General features: G+C 36.7%; 2 protein-coding genes across 2 annotated transcripts in view; one reads left to right on the forward strand and one right to left on the reverse strand.

Annotated features, from left to right (window-relative positions):
• Nucleotides 1-3744: 3744 nt before the first annotated feature.
• On the forward strand, nt 3745-16682 carry LOC136251701 (ammonium transporter Rh type A-like). Its single transcript, XM_066044139.1, has 9 exons — nt 3745-4225; nt 7112-7343; nt 8547-8851; nt 8901-9064; nt 9119-9256; nt 12792-12943; nt 12997-13181; nt 13648-13721; nt 16420-16682. Exons 1-9 carry the CDS (start codon nt 4045-4047, stop codon nt 16615-16617), a joined length of 1629 nt encoding a protein of 542 aa, XP_065900211.1. The 5' UTR covers nt 3745-4044; the 3' UTR covers nt 16618-16682.
• Nucleotides 16683-20773: 4091 nt separating this feature from the next.
• Nucleotides 20774-26092, reverse strand: part of LOC136249249 (uncharacterized) — a 28530-nt gene continuing 23211 nt past the window's right edge. Inside the window, exon 2 of the mRNA XM_066041214.1 lies at nt 20774-25140. Coding sequence (XP_065897286.1) covers nt 21072-25140 — 4069 coding nt within the window. The 3' untranslated portion in view covers nt 20774-21071. The remainder of the gene's footprint in view (nt 25141-26092) is intronic.

A 26092-nucleotide genomic window follows, 5' to 3' on the forward strand; every position in this document is an offset into this window, starting at 1 on the left:
AGAAGAGATTATAGTTCTTCCCCTTTAATAATCATGCTTTCTGATTGGCCTTCATTAACACGAGATGTAGGGATGGTGATTTTCATGAGTATGATATGGTAGTATGCATGTTGTATGGCTAGAGTGTAAAAGGACAAGTATAAAGCTTGCATGCAATTGCAGCACATGCCATGGACATACTTATGGCCTCCTAAAAAATGCTAATGGGAGTACTCCATCTTATATTGTGATGTCTGTTCTATTAGAGTAGTTTGATTTTGTATGAAAATTATCATTGGTTTGAGAATATGAATGCCCCTTTGGGGTCCACCACTAAAATTGCTTTGGTTGTATATTTGAGTACTGTATTGTGAATGGCTCTAATGTGCTTTGTCAGGTTAATTAGAAGGTAGTTGGGGCATGCACTTGCTCACTGTGTACCCCCCCTCCATATAGTATATACCCCTATGGTGCAGGTGATTTCCCTTGTTTCATTACAACTTTTCCTGTAACAATACTATGATTGGTAAACTCATGCATACTGCATCAGAAAACCACAAAATTAATATTGCACCTGAACATGTACTAGTAGAGCAGCTAAGCAACAAAATAATTTTGATGAAATCGTTCACTTGGTGATAAAAGCATTTTCTGCGGAAGTTGAGTTAGGTATATTAAGTCATTTGAGATACGGTGCCATGTCAAAATCATTGCCTTACACTGTGAAAAAAGGATATAAGATGGTATTTCCAGTGGCTTATTGAATACAAAAAAGCTTGGTATAACCTGTATTATACTAACCTGTATTATACTAACCTGTATTATACTAACCTGTATTATACTAACAATCTCATGTAAGGTTTTAGTTAATGTGCTAAACATACTGAAACCATATATGTGATGATATAGTGTGGGCATTATATTAGATATAAGCTATTTCAGGTAATGTGGTAAATAAACTGAAACCATATATGCAATAGTATAGTACGCATTATACTAAATTATAAGATGAGTATAATACAGGATTTATATTAAGTGTATTCAATAAGCCACTGGAAATACCACATTATATCCCACCTTTTTCACAGTGTTAGGGCATGTTTTGACACTTTAAAACTAGGTTATAAGCCCATTTATCTTTGCTTTTGCTTAAATTGCATGAATGTATTTCAAATTTACAAGTACAATCATAAAATCTTTCAAAATGTGGTAAAATAAGCTTTTTAAACAGTTCTAATGAAGCCAGTGTTAAAAGTACAGGCACAATGAGATATATAGAAATCTAATCCAAAACAGCCAAGCTGTAAAAAAAGTGTGTGGCCCTCAAAAAGGCTATGGTGAAAAAAGATGTGAAATCCAAGACCAAGCGGCACAAAAATTCACCTGAATTGTCGTTATTAAAATTTTTACAATTAACCTACCATCACAGCCATTTCTTGGCCGCCACCACCGTGAGTTTATGAGTATTTGTATTATTAGTGATCATATAATTATGCTAAGACAAAATTTCATTATAATCCTCAGCATATTGATCAAGTATAGCCTAAAGGTGAATTAAGGGGGGGTTCAGCCCCCAAAGCCCACCCCATAGATCCGCCTCTGTCATGATCTTGCTTCATTGGTTCCATCTGATTTTTTATCGGCTCCATCTGTAATTTCCTCTTTGCTGTTAACAAGTCTTCAGAAACCTATTGTAATATACATATCAATAATAAACCAGTGTATAATATATGCTATTGCATGCCTTTCTCCATTCATCAACTCGATTCTAAAATCTCCAATCTCCACTTTTGTTTTTCTTACTATTGTGATGCAAAGGAAGAGACCCATATAAAGACTCCAACTGTAGCGTTCTGTATTTCTGCAGGCTTTCTTGGCTGTAGCAATTCTGTGAGTTCTAACAGGCTGAAGCAGTAAGCCATTATCGTGAGGTAGCATTGATCTAAACTGATTTTCTACATTTTTCAGCATGTGGTGTAACATTTACAGTTTATTGCTTTCAGTACAGTTGTAAGTATAAGAGACTCAATTACTTTTTTAAAGTTATGAAAATCTTTTTCTGTGATTTTTGTGCTGAAATGCTGTTGAGCACTTGAAGAGAATTGGATTTTGAAGGAGACTGCTTCATGGTTTGAGATGCCTGGAACGACATTGATATCACTGATTAGCTCAGGTTGGGAGGTGAATACTAGGTCTAATATGTGGTTGTTCCTGGTAGGCTGAGTAACAAACTGTTCGAGTCCAAAATCATTAACAGTTTCAATAAACAGATAATTAACATCATTTCCATATGTATAGGACTTGACTGGATCGATACATCCTGCACCTTCTTCCCACTGACACTGTATAGCAGGGAAATTGAAATCTCCAGCAATTATAATTGCAGCATTATGGTCTGGCAATTTGTTGAGTGTGTGTCTTAGTTCAGAAATGGGACCAGTTAAATTATTTGGAGGTCTATAGAATGAACATACAAAGACTGGTTTGGAGTTACTGATGCAAAGCTTAGCCCATACCACTTCAGCATCACTGCTCAAAGATGGCTCTTCAATCAATGGGATGTTGCTTTTAAAAGCTATAAATACACCACCACCACCTCCTAGCTTCATTATTGTGGTCTTTCCTTATAACAGTAAAATTAGTTGGAAATACTTCAGGAGATGAGTATATGTGCTATTTAGATGAGATTTATAACCAATAATGATATCTGCACTGTGTTCATCGATGAGTATATACTTACAGTAGTTCTTGTTTAGCTAGGCTTCTGATACGGCAGCAGTTTAGACATAGAACATTAAGATTTTGGGGGATACTAATCAAAGTTGAGGGTGCAGTACTAAAATCATTAATTTTATCAATGATATAGGATTATTATTATTATTACGTACATGATTATCAGTGCAGGAGGCAGGGTTTAAGTGCCTCTCTGCACTCTCTTGCCATTTTTTATCATAAATTTTCTGCCATCCTTATTTAAGTTTGCCAGTTCCTCTCCCAGCCTTTTGCTCTGCAGGTGTTAAGTCAGGTGAAATATAAATACATGAGGTGGGTTATTTTCTTTACGCAGGTGAATTTTGTTACGAAGTATTGCTTTTTTGTCTTCAATACTTGATACAGAAATTTTAAGAAGGCAGGGTTTTGTTCCTTGGGTTTTTTTTGCCTAGCCTTACAGCATTGCAATTGGTGATTGAGCATTTTGTGCCTAGATGGTCTTCGAGGATGGAGGTGACTTTCACAATGTCATCTTGTTTGTGGAGAGTCTGATGTAGCTAGATTCAGTTCTTCAACATTATGAACAGCTATTATATACTATAAAATTCAGTTGTCGCCAGTTTCTTTCTCATGTTGTTCAGAAAGGATTCATAGTGTCGAGGCAAGTTGGACAAGCGAGTCATTGTTGTGAGATAATCAGTGGTTGTTTGAAATGCATTTGCTTCAGGATGAACTTAGCCTCTCCCGTTTGGGGATACCACGTGTAGAGTAGAGTAGGCTTGGCTCTTGCGTGATTCCTGGTCCAGGCCGCCCAGTAGCCCTTGGTCGGGTAGAAAATTGATTAGTTCGAGGCTTGGTTTGCTATTTTCTTCACCAGCAAAATATTTGGATGACGCGGAAATGGTCCGTGATTCGCAAAGTTTCCCTCCATAAGGTCATTCGAATTCAAAAAATGTGCAGCGCAATTTATAAAACTGCGCAAATTCACAAATTGCGCCTAACACCAACACGCCCACTAATTATTTCTGGTGGAGTAGTCAACCGTATGTTTGCTCACGTGAGAGAGACTTATTTGACGTGGATTGTCGTTTGGTTTTTGCTCGAATCAATATCTATGCTCGAATGATCTCTTGCAGATTTAAGGATTAGCGAGGCAACTTCGCGATGAGGTTGAGTCCGTGTATGGTTTATTCAAAGGTAGTATGATCTTGCCATGGTTACAACGTGTCCTCCCGTATATTCGTAATATCCGTTGCGTTACTTGGACGCCTTTTTCAAAGAGTTACCACAGGATCATGACCCTAAACTGATTAACTATAGAAAATCACAAAATGACCTGATTTGGATTGGAAGATGTTCGGGAAATTAGCTGCGAATGCCAGAGGAAAATTACCGTTTGCTATCTCAGCTTCTGTTGTCCAATTATGTTTTCTTATAATATTTGCCGTATTTGGTGAATATGATGAGTTCTCAGCAGTTCGTGGAGCATCCGAACCACCGGACAGCAAGGATAATATTCAAGAATACTATCCTAGTAAGAATTCTTGTTGATGTAAAAGTTTAATTGAGCGTTCCATTAGAGTGTTTTATAAGTTTAAATTATGGGAGAGAAGTCTAAGAAAACTTGTTTTAGCTATATCATTTTAAACTTTACATTGGTATTGGTGTTACGTGTGAGAGATGGGTTTATGTTTTGTGAGGGTGACGGCTATTTAAAGGGCATTGTTCCCGGCCTTACAAGTGCAGTGGAGATACTTCAATTTGTCTCCATTTTCTACTGTGTAGGCATTGATTCGTAGGTAGTCTTTAGTGGCTTACTAAATACTGAATAAAAATTGTCCGCAGTTTCTGGATTAATTGCAGCACTATACAACGGCAGGGCTGCCGAGAAAATTTAGGGGGCCCAGAGCAAATTTAGAATGTGGGGCCCCTGTAACTGATATAGCTAGGTAAAACCTTCAGCATGCGAAGCATGTCAACCTAGGAGGTCTGGGAGCATGCACCTCCAGGAAAGCTTTGAAAATTAGACTCTGAAATTGAATGTGGGTCAATAGTTTATCACAGTATAATTAATGGCTGTTGTATTAGGATGACTGCTCTATTAGGGTATCTCAAGCTTGCATATTTTATAGTAAGCTTTCTGTCAAATGCATACCACCTAAGAAATTTTTAAACACCATGGCGTATGCTAGACTGATATTTAATAGTGTGGTAGAGTAGCTAATATTAGTGTTGCACCGATAATTGGTTCAATAATCGGTATTAGCGGATTAATCGGTTTTGATGAGATCAAAGCTGATATCAACCTCCACTATGCTGTGTAGTATAATGGTGTGTGTGTGGGGAGGGGGGGGCTAGACATAAGTTATTTGGCATTTTAATTAAGTTATGTGTTGGTGGTTTAGCGGTGACTACAAGCCATGCCCATAGTAAACTGTCGGGTTTTAGGACATGCCCAACAATAAACTGAGGTTTGAGGTTTCTATGTAGTACCAGCCACTTGTCTCAGCTGTAGAGCAGTAGTAAAATGTACGTTTACCATGAGTAACTTTTACTTGTGGTATACATCTAACTTTACATTTTAGCCTAGAATAAGCTGTATATCAATGGTTATGTCACTAATTTAATAATGATGAGGATGAATGTTAGCGTTATTACTGTATATCGGCAGGCTTGGGGTCAGATACTTTGAAAAGTATTTAAATACAAATACTCTGAAAGTATGAAATACAAAATACAAATACTTATACCCAGGGTGTATTTCAAATACAAATACAAATACTTTAAAAATACTTCTGTACTTTGATCCTTTGATCTTAACTACACGTTACACAGCCACCCAATAGTACACACCTCTGTTTTAATATTGTTCTAATAAAATTTCAAGTGTATGGTAAACACAACTGTAACATACAATGCCGGAAAACAATTGGAGTATATAGACTTCTTGTTCCTCTTAGATGACATTATGGAACTATATGTTACAGGGTTTGAATGCTTGTACCAAGAGTTCATAATGTACAGTAGAGAGGGAGGGAGAGTGTCCAACGCTGTATCTTCCTCCCTCTCTATATTATGAACTCTTGCTTGTACTTATATACTATTCAACTTAAAAGAAAAGTAAGTTCTTCATAACTCTTCCCATTCAAAGAAATTGAAAGAAAATAATTAATATTTGATATATTTTTATAGATTAAGGTGTCAAAGAGATCATCTTCCAACCAAATAAATTTTACAGATTAGGTCATGCAGATTCTCTTCCAAGCAAAAGTATTTGAGGTATTTGCAGAAAGTATTTTAAGTTTTTACACGAAATATTTAAGTACAAATACATGTTGTTTCAAAACTTCAAAATACAATTACAATTACTCAAAAATAGTATTTAAATACAAATACTCATGTATTTGACCCCAAGCGTGTATATCAGATCAGTTATTGGTATCGGCTAATTCTGTTGCTTAATATTGGTTGTCAGAATAATCGGCTAATTTGGATATCGGTGAAACACTAGCTAATATAACTGAATATTTGCCTGGCTGCTGTTTTGGGATGAATGTTCTATTAGAGTATCTTGATCTTGATGTAATAGTCACACATACTATATATAATGTGCCTTATAAGAAGAAAGAATAAGGAATACAAGTTTTATTTGCATAAAAGTGTGCATTACCACATTTTATTGCATAAATCCCTACTTCATTTCTAAATGTACTAGTTTGTTTATTTTTTTTGTTGCATACCATTGCTATGTTATATCAGTGTGACTGTTCTATTAGAGTATCATACATGGGGGTTGTGTTTAAGGTGACTGCTTTATTGTAATATCTTGATCTTGTTGCTGATGAGTGAGCATCCTAGTAAAGGCATCCCATATGATAGATTATTAAGGGGCGTAGCTATCATACTATTTTTTTCTGTAATAAATTTGATTGCTATAAATGCAACTATTACTCCCTGTTGTAGTAGCGTGAGAGTTTTAAATAAGTTTTGTGGCAGCTGTATAAACCTCAAATGAAATGTGTCAATATGAGCAACTTATGAATGCAATGATATGGTTTCCTAGCATGAAGAAGACAATAAAAGTTGGAGATGAAAGACAAAGGAGTGGATATTTGCCCGTCATATGTGTTTGTCACATAAAATAGAGATTTTATGATGCCTCTAGCCTTTTGATGGCTGACAGTATTGACGATTTTTAAAACTTAAAATGTTGGCACTTCTGTAAGGCTATCTTATTTTTTGTGCCACAGCTGACATTTGTTACACTATGACTCTTGCATGAGGATCTTTTGTAGCGTAAGCTATCTTTGTAAAGATTTTACTGGCAAAATTTGCCAGCATTTTTGGGGATACCGTTTTCTTTTGGGTGGAGGGATCACTGCTATACAGTACTGAATGATATGTTATTGTAATCTTACAGTGTATCGAGATGTTCATATTATGGTGTTTGCTGGATCTGGCCTGTTACTATGCTACATGCGTCATTATGGCTACAGCAGTATTGGACTGACCTTCCTGAACTGTGCCCTAGCACTTCAATGGGCTACCATAACAACAGGAATGTTTGGGTTTATCAGTATTGCTAACGAGAGGGCTGAACTAGCACCTGGAGAAGATAAACCAGCATACAAGTTTCCTGTTGGAGTATCCAGGTAACTAACAATGTGTAACTGTGTATACATGTGTTAGTCAAAATGGTTGGAGGGTTGGGCTGGTTATTTCAATGTTACCTGGTTATGCCCAACCACTATATTTTGTGTTGGAAGCTTGACTCTTATATTTTCTAGTGAACCTTCCCAACTGCATTAGTGAGGGTTTGACGTTAATAGATCTCTTGACTCATGTAGTGAGTCTTTTTGTTTATATTTCTTGGTGCAACCTTCTCTGTGTTATATGCCAGTCCTGCCCTAGGAGAATTTACCTACATACAGAGTACACTAGATTCCAAGTGCTTGAGTACATGTCTCTGGGCCATACAACTAGGGGAGGGGTTGAGAAGTTTGGACAAACCCCAGCAGATGTATTAGAAGTGTAGAAAAGGGAGGGGCCATAGGGCACTGAAAGCTACTCTCAGTTGAATAACCAAGCTTCACCCGTGCATACCTTAAAATCTAGTGGAACTGAAAGCTGCTTGAAAGATTAATATACTCTAATAGAACAGACGTGCTATTAGAACAATCAAACGTATTATGCTATAATGGTTCCACCTTTAAGATGAGGTTAAATTCTATCAGCTAATAGAATAGATATTAAAGTACTTTAAATCCTTAGCTTATGAAATATTTATCAGTTCAGCAACAATACAGCCGGAAGCCACACATGAAACTAGCTATAGTATAAAGTAACTTTTGCCCAACATAATTGCAATGCCACTGTAGTACAACAATAGCTTTTTATTGAGCAAAGGAATACTGAGTATACAACTACATGCATAATGTGGTCAAGCATTGTGATTAGATGACTGTGATGATTTTTTAGTATAAATGTGTCTTTGCACACCTAGGCCTTTTATAAGAATGATTAATCCATACATGTCAAATTTCAAGTGATAACTTTTTGAGGGTCAGAGTAATACATGCAAACACTAACTCAATAAGAGTCATTTTATAGTGTGTGCATCTATGTGAGGTCAATTAAGAGAGACGAAATATGACAATGTTGTCACCACCTGGGAACTGTGCCCCACAGACCCCTCCTGCTATGATTGCCTACCATGTCAAAGTAGAAACCCCCTGGTTATGGTTCTGTGTCTCCAGGTGGTGATACTGTATAATAGCTACTGAAACATCACTTAGCATAACAATGTTCATGCTATATGTGTAAACATAACTACCATATGACATCATTTATTACAGCATGTTAGGTGCAGACTTCACAGCAGCTTCAGTGGTGGTGACATTCGGTATCCTACTAGGACGTGTCAGTCCTCTCCAACTACTGGTAGTGGCACTAGTGGAGTGTGTCTTCTATAGTGCTAATGAGGCATTGAACATCCACGTGTTGCAAGCACAGGATCCTGGCGGCTCTGTGCAGATACATGTATTTGGCACCTACTTTGGGTTATTCGTAGCTCTGACATTGTACAAGGGATGGGGTACTGCTGATCCACCAAAATATACACCTAACCCTTCCTACGTGTCTAACATGTTTGCCATGATTGGTGAGTAGCCTGTAAAGCTGGTGGGTTTGTTGTTACCAGTGCATTACAGGTACATTACTCCTGTGGACACTCTGGCCAAGTTTTAATGCTGTTGCTCTATCTGATGACTTGCGTAGCAGGGCAGTAGTTAATACATACTACTCACTTAGTTCCTGTGTGCTGACATCATTTGCTCTCTCCAAGTTGCTTAGTCACAAGCACAAGTTTGATATGGTTTGTGACTATTATTAGTAACAGTGGCTCACATGTGATCTGTGTTATTTATAGGAGCACATCCAGAATTCAACATTAGCTGGAGGTGTGGCTGCTGGTTCATGTTGTCACATGTTTTTGATGCCTTGGGCAGCCATCTTGATTGGATGTTGTGCAGCTGCTGTTAGTGTGTTAGGATATCTTTACATCACAGTAAGTACTATCAGTATTGATGTGTGTAGTGTGCATGTGTGTGTGTGCGTGCGTGCGTGCGTACGTGCGTACGTGCGTGCGTGCATGTGTGTGTGTGTGTATCAGCTTAAAACCTCTTTTAGTGGTAAATGACCAAGTCTTTAAAGCACTCCCAATGTGTTATTATGGAATATTTAGTAAATTTTCCACTGATTACATAATAAGTGTACATCAACAATGGTTGATGCCAAGGCTTGGTGTTTAAACAGTATTCCGCTTTTGCAAGCCATAGGAGATACAGTACAATGCTGGCTTACGTTTGTTCTTTGTGCCCCAGTTCTCTTTCTCTCTCTCTCTCTCTGTTAAGTGGGTAGTACATTGATGCATTCTTGTGTTACAATAACAAGTACCACGTACAAACAAGACAAAAGCCATGCACTACTTAAGTGCATGTCTATTCATGTAATTGATAGCTGATTTTGGTATTGCTACAGAAATGCTATATACTAGGGATCCCAGCAACGAAAAGCAATGAAGCATGCATACATACATATGTAAGTTTACCTGTAGGCATACTTTTTTCTCCTACTTCACTTGTACAATTTTTGCAATTAATGAGCTAATAACAATGTGAAATTCTTTGACTTTAAAGATCCTTGTTTTGGTGCTCTTAGTTGCCATAAGCATTTAAAGTACCAAAATTTTATAGTATCATACACAGTAGAATACTGGCCATTAATGTACAATCTACTGACCCAAGATGTACGTATGGTACTAGGGGTGGATTCAGACTTTTAAAAAGGGAGGTTCCACTCTGGAGCCTGGTACAGTGTAGTTGTAGCTTCAATCCAGCTACCTAGTATAGCGGCACAACCAAAACATCATGCACTTTTTCATAAAGTCATGAAACTTTCCACATAAATAGTAGTCCTCAATACATGTATTTTAGATATAGTGCAATCACTGATTTGACCTTTGGTGACTTTTACAGCTATTTTTGTACAGAAAATTGATCATTTTTGTCTTTAACTCCCTGAGGCAGTAATTAACTTGTTAAAACATGGTACCAAAATAAAGATCTTGTTGATAGAAACAAGTTGGTTTTTATTTGAAGTCAATAGGTGATTTCATTCTTAAGTTATGAGGATTTTTATTAGCTGCAAAATTTGATAAATTTGTACATAATTATCTGCCCACAGGTAATTCACACCTCAAGGGCAGGTAAATTTATCAGATTTTACAGCTAGTAAAAATGATCATAACTTTGTACTGAAATCACCTATTAACGGGGGTTACTATTGGACTACTGGACTGAAACACTGGACTGGACTACTGGACTGACATATTTTTGATTTTTGCACATTCTATGGTTGGATTTATGGAGTCTTGCCAGTAAGTACCCTTAGGGCACCTGCAGCCCACTTCTAAACACTGAAGACGAACAATGGAATATGCGAAAACTGTCTCTTATCTTGATAATTTTGCTACTGTTCATTATGCCACTATACAATACTTATTTCTTACCCTGGTGTGTAGTAATGCTGCAGGCAATTGATTGTGACAGCAATAGTTAATCAGCAATCAACTAGCCAGTAGACGGTATCCTTCAAGTTATATCCTTAGAGCAAGCTTGAGGAGCAAGCAAGCTAGTCTCGCTGCCAGATTTCTGTCGCAGTGCAGGGGCTTATCAATTAAAGATTATAAGTAGCCATACTGAAAAGTCTCTAATTGGTAAGCCCCTGCACTGAGAGGCAAGTCTAGAGGTCTAGCCATGCTGGCGACACTAGCTTGCTCTAAGGATATCTTGAAAGATATTGTCTACTGGCTAGTTGATTGCTGGTTAACTATTGCTGTCACATTCAATTACTACACACCAGGGTAAGGAATAAGTGTTGTATAGTGGCATAATAAACAGCAGCGAAAATATTAAGAGACAGTTTTTGCATATTCCACTGTTCGTCTTCAGCATTTAGAAGTGGGCTGCAGGTGCCCTAAGGGTACTTACTAGCAAGACTCCATAAATCCAACCATAGAATGTGCAAAAACCAAAAATATGTCAGTCCAGTAGTCCAGTCCAGTGTTCCAGTCCAGTAGTCCAGTCCACTGAATAGTAACCCCCCCTATTAACTTCAAATAAAACCAAGTTGTTTCTATCAGCAAGATCTTTTGTTTGGTACCATTGTTTAACAAGTTAATGACTGCCTCAGGGAGTTAAAAACAAAAATGATCAATTTCCTGTACAAAAATGGCTGTAAAGTCACCAAAGGTCAACTCAGCGATGGCACTATATCTAAAAATGCTTTAGTGAGCTGGAGTTATCTTGGGCCCTTTCTACACTTTCTTTGTACAATAACTGTTGAATGCATGGTTGAATAACAGGGAATACTGGCAAACAGTGACCCATTGCCACGTACGCATTTCAAATTACCATTTCATGTAAACAAACAATTACTGAAATATCCATGTTACTTTATGCAAGCATTAATCACGGGCTAATATGCCGTTCAACATTCTTGGTTTCTATTATATACTCTTGACTATACCTAGTAAAGTCACTTTCAAGCAAAGTTTCATTGTTAAATCTCACCAGTAGGCCTTTAGAAATGCAACTGAAGCATATATAGTTGTAAACCTAAAACATTAAAATGATAATTGTGTTTAGAGGCACTTATTGCATATGAAGATGCTGGGGTAGGAGTTTCAAACTGATTAAGAGAGGTTCAAATAAGTGTTTGCAATAAGTGTTTTCTTTGAATGATATGGTTTACTGAGTTTGGCACAACCAAAAAATCGTGCACTTTTTCATAAAACCATGAAACTTCCACACAAATAGTATTCCTCATGACATCTATTTTTAGATATAGTGCCATGGCTGATTTGACCTTTGGTGACCTTTATGGCCATTTTTGTACAGAAAATAATTAACTTGTTAAAACATGGTACCAAACAAAAGACCTTGCTGATAGAAACGACGTAGTTTTCAATAGATAAGTTCATTACAAAGTTATGATCATTTTTATTAGCTACAAAATTTGATAAATTTACCTGCCCTCGAGGTATGAATTACCTATGGGCAGATAATTATGCATAAATTTATCAAATTTTGCAGCTAATAAAAATGATCATAACTTCGTAATGAAATCATCTATTGACTTCAAATAAAAACTAAGTTGTTTCTATCAACAAGACCTTTTGTTTGGTACCCTGTTTTAACAAGTTAATTACTGCCTCAGGGAGTTAAAGACAAAAATGATCAATTTTCTGTACAAAAATGGCCGTAAAGGTCACCAAAGGTCAAATTAGCCATGGCACTATATCTAAAATTACATGTATTGAGGAGTACTATTTATGTGGAAAATTTCATGATTTTATGAAAAAGTACACAATATTGCCAATTTTGGGAGCTACGCCTCTATACTATTAAGAAAAACTTGTCAGCAGCTAATCAAGTAATTCTAAGGCTCTTCCAAAAAATGGGGTTCCACGGAACTCTTTGAGCTCGCCTGGATCCACCATGGGAACAACCTACTGACTCCATATACCATTATACACACAGCCACTTTTGGAGAAGAAACTGCACATTTTGGACTCCAGTGGTGTCCACAACCTTCATGGCCTACCTGGGATCCTGTCAGCCATTGCTTCCATTATAGCTGCTGGTATTGCTGGACACAGCTCAGCTGATGGCTTCATCAACTATCAGAACAGGTCTGTACACTGCTTCATAACTGGCTGCTGGTAATAGTATATACCCCTCCTAGCCTGTACAGTGTGTTTCCAGCAAGGGCCCCTGAGGCAGTTAGTGGTAACTGTAGCTTGACTGCAGTGGAAGTGTCTCTTGGAATAGAGTGTGGAGATGGCCGATCAGCTGCTACTCAAGCTGGATATCAAGTAGCATTGCTAGTGTGCACCATGGCTTTAGCTCTGACTGGAGGAAGTATTTCTGGTGAGTAGTGGACTCTGGAGTGTATTGCATTCACTACTGGGTCACACACACACACTCACTCATTTATTCACTCACACACACACACACACACTCACTCATTTATTCACTCACACACACACACACACACACACACACACACACACACACACACACACACACACACACACACACACACACACACACACACACACACACACACACACTCACACTCACACTCACACTCACTCACTCATTTATTCACTCACACACACACACACACACACACACACTACACGCACATGCATGCACGCACACACACTCTACACACACATGCACACACACACACGTTACACTGCGCGCACACCCACACACACACACACACACACACACACACACACAAACCCACACACACGTTCATCCTAAACTCAACTGTCAAATTATGGTGTTAGGATTACCATTCATATTCAAGCTCTAACACATATTACAGGTTTAGTATGCAGATGGCCAGCACTACAACCACCAACATACAGTGAATGGTATGATGATGATATGTACTGGAATGTAAGTTATTGGTAGAATATCTAGTGATGTATGCAAGTGTATGATCAAGTTAAATTGCTGGGGATTCACATCCACCACATAGAGAGTAGTAACGTGCTGCACATGTGTGACCGTGCCTGTGACTACCAGGCATGTGGATTATCTGCATTCTGTAACTTGCATTGCAAAGCCAATTAAAAGTTTAGTAAAACCAGAAAATTGCAAGGCCAAAACATAAGTTATGAGTAGAGGTGGGCAATAGCAAAATTTCCACAAGACGATCAATAGTAATGAATATAATCATGATGACGATATGTATCACAATAGTATCTAAATGACAGATCAGTAGTTAGCTGATAGTACAATTGAGAATTTTGTGAACAAACTTGTTAACTTATACATTGTTTACACCTAATCATTGCTCCTTTCTTGTGAAAAGACAAGAATATGGTTCGTGAATAGAATTACTTAGTACTCATTTAGAAGTGTTATATATCCATCACGATAGTGTAGAGGCTAAATATCACGATACGATTTGAAAATTAATATCATATCACGATACTCGATATTTTTTACTATTTCCCAGCTCTAGTTATGAGTAGTGCAATGAAATGTTGAATGCCCACATGCCATACCTGTTTTTTTTTGTTTTTTTTGCAGTCCCAGACACATAATTATTTGTTTGGATCTGACATGTGCACACAATCTAATAGATATATATATATATATATAGAACGTGCATGTTGGACCTGATAAATTGACTACTATATCATGCAGTGTTTAGTTCTTGACCACAACTTCCTCTTTAGTTTTCATACAGAGTTGTACATCATAGTCCTTCAATGTATCAGTATGTGTGATTGTGTAGCCATTTAAACCAAACAAGATGCCTGATGCTGATGACAGAATTGGAACATATTTTACTGTTTTCCATTGCTGTCACAAGAACAAGTAGCATGTGTTTCTTAAGTGAGAAGGTATGCATCATATCACATGGGTGTTTTGTGAAGAAGGTTGAACACACTTTTTTTATAACTCCCCCTTGAACAAATAATGTAAATATCAGTTTTGTTGAAGAAAACAACAGTGAATTCAGTCATTCAGTATCATGTGCATTGTTGTTCTGTTTACAGGAAATGTGCTTGGCTAGTTAACATGTTTCAATCTTTGATTTCTTATTTTTCATCCCAAACTAAAGGGTAATGTAAAATGCAATCTGAATATCTAATGAAAACCCCACTGTTTCTTAGTTTTGTATTGAGCCTATTGAGGTTTGTGAGAACTATATACAAGCACAGCAGGTGGCACTTGCAAATGCATGCATCCAACTTCCTATCATACAGTATGATAGTACTGTATATTAGGGACATCGAAGGTGTGGGGGTGATCCATGATATAATATAACCCAAAAACCTGCCGTGATTTTTCCTCACAACGACATGACAGTATTGGTTGGGTAAAACCAAGCCCAAAAGTGTCTTCAGATCGACCCAAAACGTTTCTGTCAAGTTGCTACAGAATTTTTTTTTAAAATTAGTCAATGGAATTTTCTACTGCCTGCCTACCTGCCTGACGCCTTCAGTCAAGCGTAGCGGAAAACTGGCTACAGCTACAGCCCTAATTCTTTCGCAGAAACGTTTCTAGATTGCTTAAGAAAAAACCTTTGGTATATTGATAAACATACAATGCTTGCGCTATTGTCTTACCTTTTATCCTTCTTTACCATGGGCATCAGTCAAGGTTCTACCGCTGAGTGTTAATAGACTACAGTACGGCTTCCATATCAGTGTATATTGCATCAAACTATTTGAATACTTGTGGTCGCCGGTTGTACCAAAAACACACGCGTACGTCAGACTCGCTGTTGATATCGATCAGAGAGAGCAACTCACGGCGAACTATATAGCAATGTGTAAGTCAATAAATATAGTTTAATTAGTAACAATGTTAAACCAAGTCGGATCATCCAGGTCCTGCTTTACAGATTATTCGGGTCTGACCCTGCGTGCTAAATTAAATGTGGATGTGTTACCACACGTCATAGCGTAGCTCTGCTTCTTTCGTGAGCCACGCCCACTTACGTAAATTACTGTCTGTATACATATGGTAGCCACGCCCATGTAGATATGCACGAATCTATGTCCATTATTGTCTGCAGGCTTATGTAGAGCCACGGCCACTGATCAGTTGTTATTGTATGAGTCATAATCTAGGAAAATAGTGCTGTGAGTAACTCAGCAGATATTTAGTGGTCATGAACTTGCAAAAAAACTTCACAAACAAGTATAAGAAAAAATTGGGAATTTTAAATTAGATTAGGGACAATGTATAATGCTGCAATAAAAAGTACTGAAACAAGCTGGATCGGAGTAGTACGTAATGTCCAAATACTATAAAACAATAAGAAGTGAATATCCCTACTGTGCATTGAGTGTAGCACAGTAGGGATATTCACTTCTTATTGTTTTACAGTATTTGGACATTACGTACTACTCCGATCCAGCTTGTTTCAGTACTTTTTATTGCAGCATTATACATTGTCCCTAATCTAATTTAAAATTCCCAATTTTTTCTTATACTTGTATATATAGGTGTTTTGAGTATTTTAGGATTCTGGTTCTATATAGAAGTTTTAGTGTTAGGGTTACTTTTCTTGGATTGTCAAATAATATTAGATTATTTTATTGATGATAACTGTGAGCTCCTCACTCATATTAAGGTACCTGATGGCAGTGAAAGTCAAAGTTCACTTGAAAGAAAATATGATACAGGAATGGACCAGGATGTGACCATACATCCTGATGTGATACTACTGAAAACAGCTACTTTGAATGAGCAACCCTCATCATCCAATGGTGCCGACCTTGACCATGCTAGAGCTCCATCTATAATGACTCATCATGAGTTTGGATTTTAACATTTTAATGTGTTGAATGAGTGTAATGTGAAGTGAAATTGAGTCTATACTAAGCTGAAAAATGGTTGATTACATGTAGATATGTTTATTTTGAGTGTGTACTAGTCTCTTGCTTAGAAATAAGTGGGTCACTGTGACATTAGCAGTTTAGATACTATTAAGACAAAAGATGACACTGGTGTGAAAATGCTGCAGCAGTTAGAGATTGTAATATATAGAGCAGTCACATTTCCTTGGTTCTAATAGAGCAGCCATGCGTGCCTCTTGACTACACCCTTGCATTTAGCAATCAGCAAACACTGTATGTAAATAGCATCTCAGGCTGTTCAACTTTACGCCATTATTACTTGGTTCCTTGTTTCCTGCTGTGTCAAAGAAAAGCCTTATCAAATGAAATATTTGATTATAGAACACATGTGTATAGATCATATGGAGCCGTGAATGACTGAGAATGGGTGTGAACACAATAACTGCAAGTTGTGCATGTGTGTGTATACAGAGGGCTATACAGAATGAATTGCTTACGGAGTGGCTTAGTGCATATTAAGTGTTCAATCAACTTACTTATAATGACTGCTCTCCTATATACATGTTTTTAGTGTTCAAAGCAGCAGCAAGAAAAGTGCTCACCAAGGTTTATAAGTGTCTTCTGTAGTTATCAAGCTGATGCCCCAGGCTGGTCAAATAATTTGGCATGGATCAGCACAAGGTTCTTAATGATAAAACCAACTGCAGCTACATGGGTACGAAATGTTTAATTGTTAAATAAGCATGATAGTGGAAATCAACTTGAAACTCAATTGTCAATACTGTAGCTACTTTAATTACATGAAAAAAAGCAGAAATAATGTGGATGTTTACCAAAATTTGGTCATGCATTAGTTAGTTTTCATGGACCCTTTTCATGGTTTTCAACTCTGTATGTGATGTATATGCTTCAGAGCTTGTGAGCATCATCAGTCATTTGAATTAAATCATACATGCATTGTACCATTGTAAAGTACATTATTTATAAACAATTGTATGCAGATACGATACATTGCATGTGTATGTTGTAGCTAAGGTATATAAAAATAATGGTTATAAAACTTTAACACAAAACATTGATTTTACTGTGAAATAAGACTGTATGTATAGCTATATGGTGTTTGGTATCACCTATACAGAGGAAGTAGAATCATCTGCAAGATCACTGTTTCACCATCACTGTTGTTTGCTGAAAGATAGTGGTATGTATCGCTCTTTGCATATGATTTATACATCCTCCAGAAAATCAATGAAAAAACAAGTATAAAAGTGGTATATAAATTAAAACAGTCTGAAATATGAATGCTTTGTTAGTATCTGCTAGATCTATAGCAATAGAATGCAGTTGATGATAACTGATCACAGATTATTAATGTTAAATTGGTGAATATGCATGCTTTGTCAACATGCATCCTTTCCTTCTTTGTATGGTCGAAAGCAGCTAATGATAGTAAGCATCAACAAGAAAAAATCAGCCTACAGTATATTGATATTGCATTTCATTTGATGGTGCAAATGCGTATATATATAGCTAGAGAATCAGTCGATAAATTAAATCAAGAGCTGAAGCACGAGCAACCACAAAGTTGTTTCTTTTGTAACAATCTTGAATTGAATCATTAGTTTGATCACAGTTTTGAAAGTTACATGGTAAAAAGCTGTTTTTTTTCCATGGCCTACAGAAGCACTGATATTGAAAGCTATCTTCGTTATTTGTACCTTCATCTGGTTGTGTTTTCATGCGCTAAAAGCAACATAATTTTGCAAAATATAAAATAATCTTGCATCGCAATATACAGCAGCATCTATACATACGACAGCATGGCAGGATTAATGGGATCACAACAACTACATACTCAAAGCAGCAAATATATAGTACCCATGGTCTTTGTACTTTAATGTTCCGTCATATCTAAATACTTTAAGACTGTCATCAGAGTCATCCTTGCTGGATCCATAGAGGGTAGCATATGATAGTAAGTCAAAAGCAGGTGCAGTCACTCTCGCATAGCACAATATCACAATAGTAAGAAGTGCATGAATGTGGAATTTGGGGTGCACATTTTGATTGCTACTTTGTTGCCTTTCCTGGGTTGTTTCTATGTCATTATTGCTTCTCACAGATTGATCGTGTTTATAAACCCCTTCAACATTATTAAAGACAAGCCTTTTAATGCTGTTTGCACATACCTGAGCACCATTAGTTATGGTAATCTTTTTATACGTATCACACGTTCAATGATGGTTATGAATGGTTCTCTGATCATCTATTCACAGTGGAAGAGAGCACTTTGCACATGGATCACAAATATTGGGGATAAACGCCTCAAAAAAGTTTAAATCCCACATGCCATTGAGAAACCTGTATAATATATATTGACTACAGTCTCATTAGGTATGTCCATTCTACCACCACCTTATATATATGCCCATGTGTGGTAATGACTGACTGAACAATACAAAAGCATTAAGTGGACCTTTCACTACACTGATGTTGCAATGATGAGCAAAAAAAAGAATCAATGCGATGTACTTGGTAATACATTCTCCCATGCCCTATATGGTGCACTTCTCACATTTGAAATCAAAAGAATTAGCATAGTATCCATCTGCACATTTTCCACAAAGTGTACCTGCATGTTCTGTGTTGAGGTTTGCAGGTAATATTGTGAAGTGCTTCTGTAGAAGAGTTAGATGGAAGCTGTAAGTTGAGTTATTGACACTACAATGTCCTTCAGGGCAACCAGAAGTTAGTTCTCTTACCTTTCTTTATGTGACTGGCATAGTGTGCTGGCTGTAAATATGCTACCAAATTTGTGGAAATATTCCTATGTGATCTTTACCTGTGGAACTTTGACAGAACATTTGCATATTGTATCATTAGGACTGTTATAGTACAATATGACCTAGCATATTTGAATGATAGATTGCTATATTAGAGTCTTCAATCTTTTGCTGCAGTTAAATATTGTCTTGAAAAGTTAGGGTAGCATGCCCCTCTGTTTCCTCTACACATATAATTTATGCAACTCACAACACCTTCTAATTATTTTGTATAATGATGAAAGGTCTTGCTATTGTCAAGACCTTCCAATAGGTATGGCATCACTGTTCTTGCAACAGTGATACTGTACTGTGCTTCCTAAAGGGCTATACATGTACACTCATTTGCATATATGTCATAATAATACTATTAAAGAGTGACAGGAGTTCATTTGTTTATGAAGCAGAGGTTGAAAGATGTTGCATTGCTAAAAGTGATAATTTATTGAGAATTATGTGATAAGAGTATATATACTACAGTGGAATACGGACATTTTGGGACCAAGAATTTTAGGCCATTTTTTGCTGTAATATAGAGGTTTTCCTCTTTCAGAGGTACAAAATGTATTAACCAGACCAGTTGGGACCAAAATTTTTGTCCTTATTATGGAGGTTTTTTCTATCGTGTCCTTAATTTGGGGAGTTTGTTAAGAGAAGTTCCACTGTAGTCTGGTATAATAATAATAATAACATTAAAAGTCAACCACATTGATAATGAACAAATGTATGAACAAGTATATACCAGTGAGTGGACAGACATTTAGTAATATCTTCATAATATTATACTCATATAGCTGCAGTTAATTTATAAGTGTGATACATTACATACTATTGATATGAAGGGGTTCATGTTCTAAAATCAGTGAAATAATTAAGAGACATGATAACTCAGGTGCCACGCATTAAGGTTTTATAACTGCAGAATTCTGTTTTTGTGTCTTAGTATCTGCTATTAGTTGTGATGAAAGTCCATTTCATCTTTCTTGAAACTGAGATTGCCAGAGTTGACACCAAATAGTTTGTTCATTCGAGTTCTGTCATTGGCACAGTACTGGTCTTTCGGCAATATCAACTGCTTATAGCTATTACACTTTGGGCATGCAATTGGACTTAATAACTATCATGTCTTGTCTACTCTGAATGAGAGTAAACTTTGTCTGCATGAGAGATAAAAGCAGAAACTATTACCAGACACAAATATCACTTTATATTATTATGATCACCAAAATTAATATCAAATCCATGTCTAAGAAATGTTACAAGTAGCTGTGTAACAATATCAATAACGTGATACCCATTATCGCGGTAAAGATGACCACATTTCTTTTATCAACATTAGTAAGTATTTATACTGCAGCAAAATTTGTAAAATACATCCTCTTGACCCTATATGTTGTAAAGTACATGTCATACAAACATAATAATTACAGTAAGCAAGTTATACATGCTTATGAAGTGCAATAGCTAATCATCTAAAAATACAAGTTAAATGTCATTCTGAAACAGGAATACACACTAAAAGCTTGCTACATGTTCAATTATATGTCCTATAAGTTTAGTAGTTAGATGTGCGTGATTTTTATTCAGCTCCTTCCTTTAACACTTTATAGGTTGTATTCGTATGCCCCATTAGTATCATCATCATCATCATCTACCTCATAATACTGGTCCCCGGGATTATCATCTTCGTGATATGCTCTCATGCTAGAGTACATATACCAGCAAACCAGAGAAACCAAGTATATGAATGGTAGATATATCAAAATAGTTTGAAATATGAAAGACTTGTTCGTGGCTGTTAAATCCAGAGCTTCAGAATATAATCGATGGTAGCTTATTATAGATATTAGTGTTAAGTTGATAAATACACATGAATCAATCACATTATAAATGGTCTTTCTGTAGGGTTGGAAACAGCTGTGAATGGTAAGCATTAGCAAGAAAAACCCAGACTGCAGCAGGTATTGCAGCTCAATTGATGGAGTGAATGCATATATTGATAAAGTGACAAGTCGATACAGCAAGTAAAGAGCTGTGGCACGTGCTACCACAAAATTAGTAGATTTATAGCATTCCTGAGCTGCATCATATGTATGATCACAGTTTGCATAACTGCAGGGTAGAAAAGTCTCAGTATTTTGCTGACTGCATGGCCTGCAACCACACTTATATAGAAAACTATCTTGATTATCTTTACCATCAGCTTGTTTTGTTTCCATACACAAGCAACAACAGCATTTAGTAAAACAGTAAATGATACTGCATGGAAAAGTACGGAAACATTTGTAAATGTGGCAAAATGGGTAAATAAGCAGGATCAAAGGTATTGAAACAACCAAGGTTAACACAATAGCAGCAGGTAGTATGTAGAAATATCTGTTTTGTCCATATTCAAGTGTCCCATCATGCCAAAATACCTTAAGGCTGTCAGAAGAATCATCTTTGCTGGATCCATATAGAGTCGTATATGATAACATATTAAAAGCGAATGCTGCCATTCTGGAATAGCAAAGTACTATGATGGTAAGAATAGCATGAATTCGAAGCATAACAAAGAAATTACGGTTCAGCCGTGTTTCGGTTTTGTTTTTGTTTAAGGCTTGGTTGGAATTCTTTCTTGGATTATTAGAATTAAAAGCAATCTTTTCAATCTCTAATATAATACTTTGAATGCAACCAGATTTAATAACTTTGGCAAATATTGTGTTGGAGTCCTTTGTCTTCTTTTTACTTCTGACTTTCTTTTGTCCTCTTATATTTATGCATACCTTTAGTATATAAATTACAATTGTCACTATAACAACAACAATAACTGGTATCAAATCCAAAAGCATCATGTGCATAGCACTCTGCACTTTGAAAACGCACATCTCAGGTACAACCACTTCCAAATATTTTAAATCCCACATGCCATACAGGAAACGATATATTTTAACAACAGTTTCATTAGGAATATTAATTCTACCACCAGCATATATGTCCATATATGGTAATGATTGGCTGAATAATACAAACCCATTTAATGGACCACTGACTAAGCTGATGTTACAAAACCCAATGATCAGTAAAAATATAACTAGCACAATGTATTTGGTCAAAATGTAGATAATGATTTCCAATCCTAGTGACATAGTACATTTCCCGCATTCATAATCAAAAGAGTTTGCATATATGTAGTGATCTTTTGCACATTTTCCACAAAGTGTACCTGTTCTGTGTTGAGGTTTGCAGACAATATCATCAAGTGCTTCTGCAGAAGAGTTAGATGGAAGCTGCAAGTATGAGCTATTATCAGTACAGTATCCCAGAGGACAACCTGAAGTTAGGAGCACACTTCTACTGTCTTTCTCTATGTAACCGGCATAGTGCGCCGGCTTTAAATATGCTACCAGTTTCTTTGTATCACATTTCACTATTCCTATATAGTCTTTTCCAGGCTCATTAACGGAACACTTACATTGTGTTTCATTAGGATAAGTTTTAAGAGATGGGTAAAAGCCAGGTGGACAATTATCCAATTTCACACTGACAGTAATAAATATAGGTAAATCGGTTACGGCAACCATTTCAATATTAAAAGTACTTCCTGGATCTCCAAATAGTCTTGTGTATCCCCGAGTATAAGATAATACATCATCAACTACAGCAATAGAACTGTCATTTGTTGTTGTAAAATATACAGCGGCAACATTCTCTGACCTATCATTTTCCATATCAAACCCAAACTTGTACAGTTTTCCTGGTGGTATGCTGTAAGTTTCATCTTTGATGTTTTGTATGTATGCAGCTTCTGATGAAATTTCCTGTTTCAGTTGAGCAATGTTTGATATTCCTTTATATAAAAAGGTTTCATTCCAGTAAAACACTTGCTCAATATCTGACAGTTGAACTTCCTTTAAGCCCGGTATTCCTTCCCAAACACATGTATACAAAGTGGTAGTAAAAATTGAATTTCCATGTTTAGCATGATTGTGAGAAAAGATTATGTTAATATTGTTTTGCTTCCATTTATAGGGGGATACAGCAGGATCATGAAATAGAATGAAACAGAAATGATTGCTGATCAAGTCTCTTTGAGTAGCACCAGTAGCATAAATTGCACCTCCCTTGCCTGTTGCTATATTTCCTGCAAAATATAGTTCGGTGTTCTCAGAGAGGATAAGATATGAACTTTCATACAAACTAATCGCACCTCCATTATTAGCAGTGTTGTTCTCAAACACAACTGTTCCATTGAAGTTGTAAGGTGTAGATATGCCTACAAGTGCGCTACCATAATTTCCAGTAAAGACATTTCTGTTTACAAACGCAACTGGTATTGAGATAGAATAAACAGTTCCATGACCACGCAGTGTTACAGACAAATCTGAATAGCGGTTTGAGTTTTCAGTAAAATTGCACCTGTCAAACTGAAACTTGAAAATTTTACCAAATGGGTATGGATGGAGGTACGCATAAACTGCACTGCCAAGGCGAGCAACGTTTTTATACCAAATGCATTCACTGAAATAAATAAATGTTTGTAAGTTGGTCTCTACTTTTTGAGTTTCAGCAGATACACCTCCTCCAAAAGCAGCAGTGTTGTTTATGAAAGTAGACTTTTTAATGTGAACAGTGTCATTGCAATCGGAAGTGTTGCTAGAAAATCGAGAAATTCTAATCGCCCCACCTCCAGTTCCAGTGGTGTTCACAAATCCATTGTAGGGCAAGTAATTGTTTTTAAATAGTGAATTTTCAATTGCAACATTGTTACCTGTAGAGTTATCTAATAGTTCAATGCTTAGTCCCCCTCCCCACTCTGCACGATTCTGTATGAAACTACAGCCTGCAATTAATAAACTGTTATTTTGAGATACTCCCCTTAGTGTAAAGTGCAATCCTCCACCACGACCAAATTGTTGATGAATGCTAACAATAGGAACAGGAAAAGAAATCTTTGTGACATTGCAGGAAGTAGCTATATTTGAGAAGAATGTACTATTAGATATCTTGTATACAGCATTGTTAGTGATAGTGACATTACAAGGGATCACACCATGCTTACAATAAGTGAATGTGATGTACACACCACCACCACCTGGAAGATTCTCGCCCAATTTAACTTTATTGAATTGAAAAATTGAATTGATTATCTCAATTTTACCAGTCACATCAAGCATTGCCATTCCAGTTCCAGTGCTATTAGTGATCAATAGCCCATCAATCACGACATCTACACAGTCTGATAAATATAGTGCAGCTCGAAATACAGCTGCTTCACCAGTGGTTACATTAAGTGATGTACTGTTCACAATCCTTCCTCCGCCAATAACTGTAAAATTTTTTAAGGTAAGCTGATTTACATTATAAAAGCTAAGGCCAGCACCAAAATTGCATTGAATAAATGTTTCATTGTATCCGACTCCTATGATAGAAACATTTACCATGTTGTTGAAAGACAGATCGTCAAGGTTCAGGCTGTGTATTCCCTTATGTATCATGATAGTTGTAGAAGAAGCAAGACCATTAGATAGAGCATAGTCTAAAGTTTTGCAAGGCATTTCATTTTTGCTACAGCATGAGAGGTCATCAATACCAGTAGTACCATCCACTTCAACTAAGGCAGCATGTGGAATTGTGAATACACTGAACAGGAAGACTGCTGCAGTTATGAGATGGTTCAGCAGCCAATTCCTGGAAAAACATTTATACATACGTAATAATGTATAGATATGATTGCATGATGTATACACACTACGCAAGATACTTATTTCTCCTCCATGGGAGCTATAGAAACAATAATTTGTCATGCCTGGATTTGCCACTGAAAATTAACAGAAACTGAACTAAGGCTGCTAATGCTATTTTAAGATGGCTATTCCACATAGCTGGATTCACTACAGTAAAAAGCATTGAAAAGGGTATAGTGCACCTGCATCTTCAAACATAACAGTGTGTATTTAATCCCCATGTACTACAAATTTACAATCACAAATTTTAAAAGTAAAGTAGCTATACTGTCAAGGTGCAGATATAACCATATTTTTAGAGCTATTTAGATTCTTGTTAGCAAATACAATTTTATATCTACTCCAATAGAGAGTATCGGAATATGGTCAAATGTTTTTGCTATGTTACTGAAGCACTGCAATAAAAAGAAGCCTGACATACATTGGTCATCAAAATTGCCCACCTGAAACAGGTCGTCTATATATAGCTAGGTTTATTGTATCATTAACCAATTATAATGTAAAGCATGCAGTAATCAGTCACTTTATTAACTGGAACTCATTCTGCGGCACATTACCTGATAGGACAAATTATTACTTACTTTTTTTAATGTATGATGCTACTGCCACTTCCTGTTGCTATGCACAGCAACAGGAAGGTGACAACAGCATCACACGATATACTGACCTACAGTGTCACTACCGGTGGTTGTAGAATTGCAGTTACATAGCTATTCGATCAGACATCACTGCACAGAGACTCAAAATTAATTTAATCCGTACATGCTAATGATGAACTAGCAGCACTGTACAGCAGCTGCATGCTATCAGGAACTGTTGTGTAGTCAAAAGCAACAACAGTTACAAACCAGCTGCTGAAACTTTTATAATAGAGCAGAAGCAGGGCTGTGTTATTA

This window comes from Dysidea avara, chromosome 3 (assembly GCF_963678975.1).
Source record: "Dysidea avara chromosome 3, odDysAvar1.4, whole genome shotgun sequence".
In the NCBI taxonomy this organism is placed as follows: Eukaryota; Metazoa; Porifera; class Demospongiae; order Dictyoceratida; family Dysideidae; genus Dysidea; species Dysidea avara.

Coding starts and splice junctions, on each gene's coding strand:
- LOC136251701 (XM_066044139.1), top strand. CDS start 4,045: ATGTTCGGGAAATTAGCTGCGAATGCCAGAGGAAAATTACCGTTTGCT. Junction 8,852..8,900: donor TAACATGTTTGCCATGATTG/GTGAGTAGCCTG, acceptor AGTGCATTACAG/GTACATTACTCCTGTGGACA. Junction 9,065..9,118: donor ACAAGCACAAGTTTGATATG/GTTTGTGACTAT, acceptor TGTTATTTATAG/GAGCACATCCAGAATTCAAC.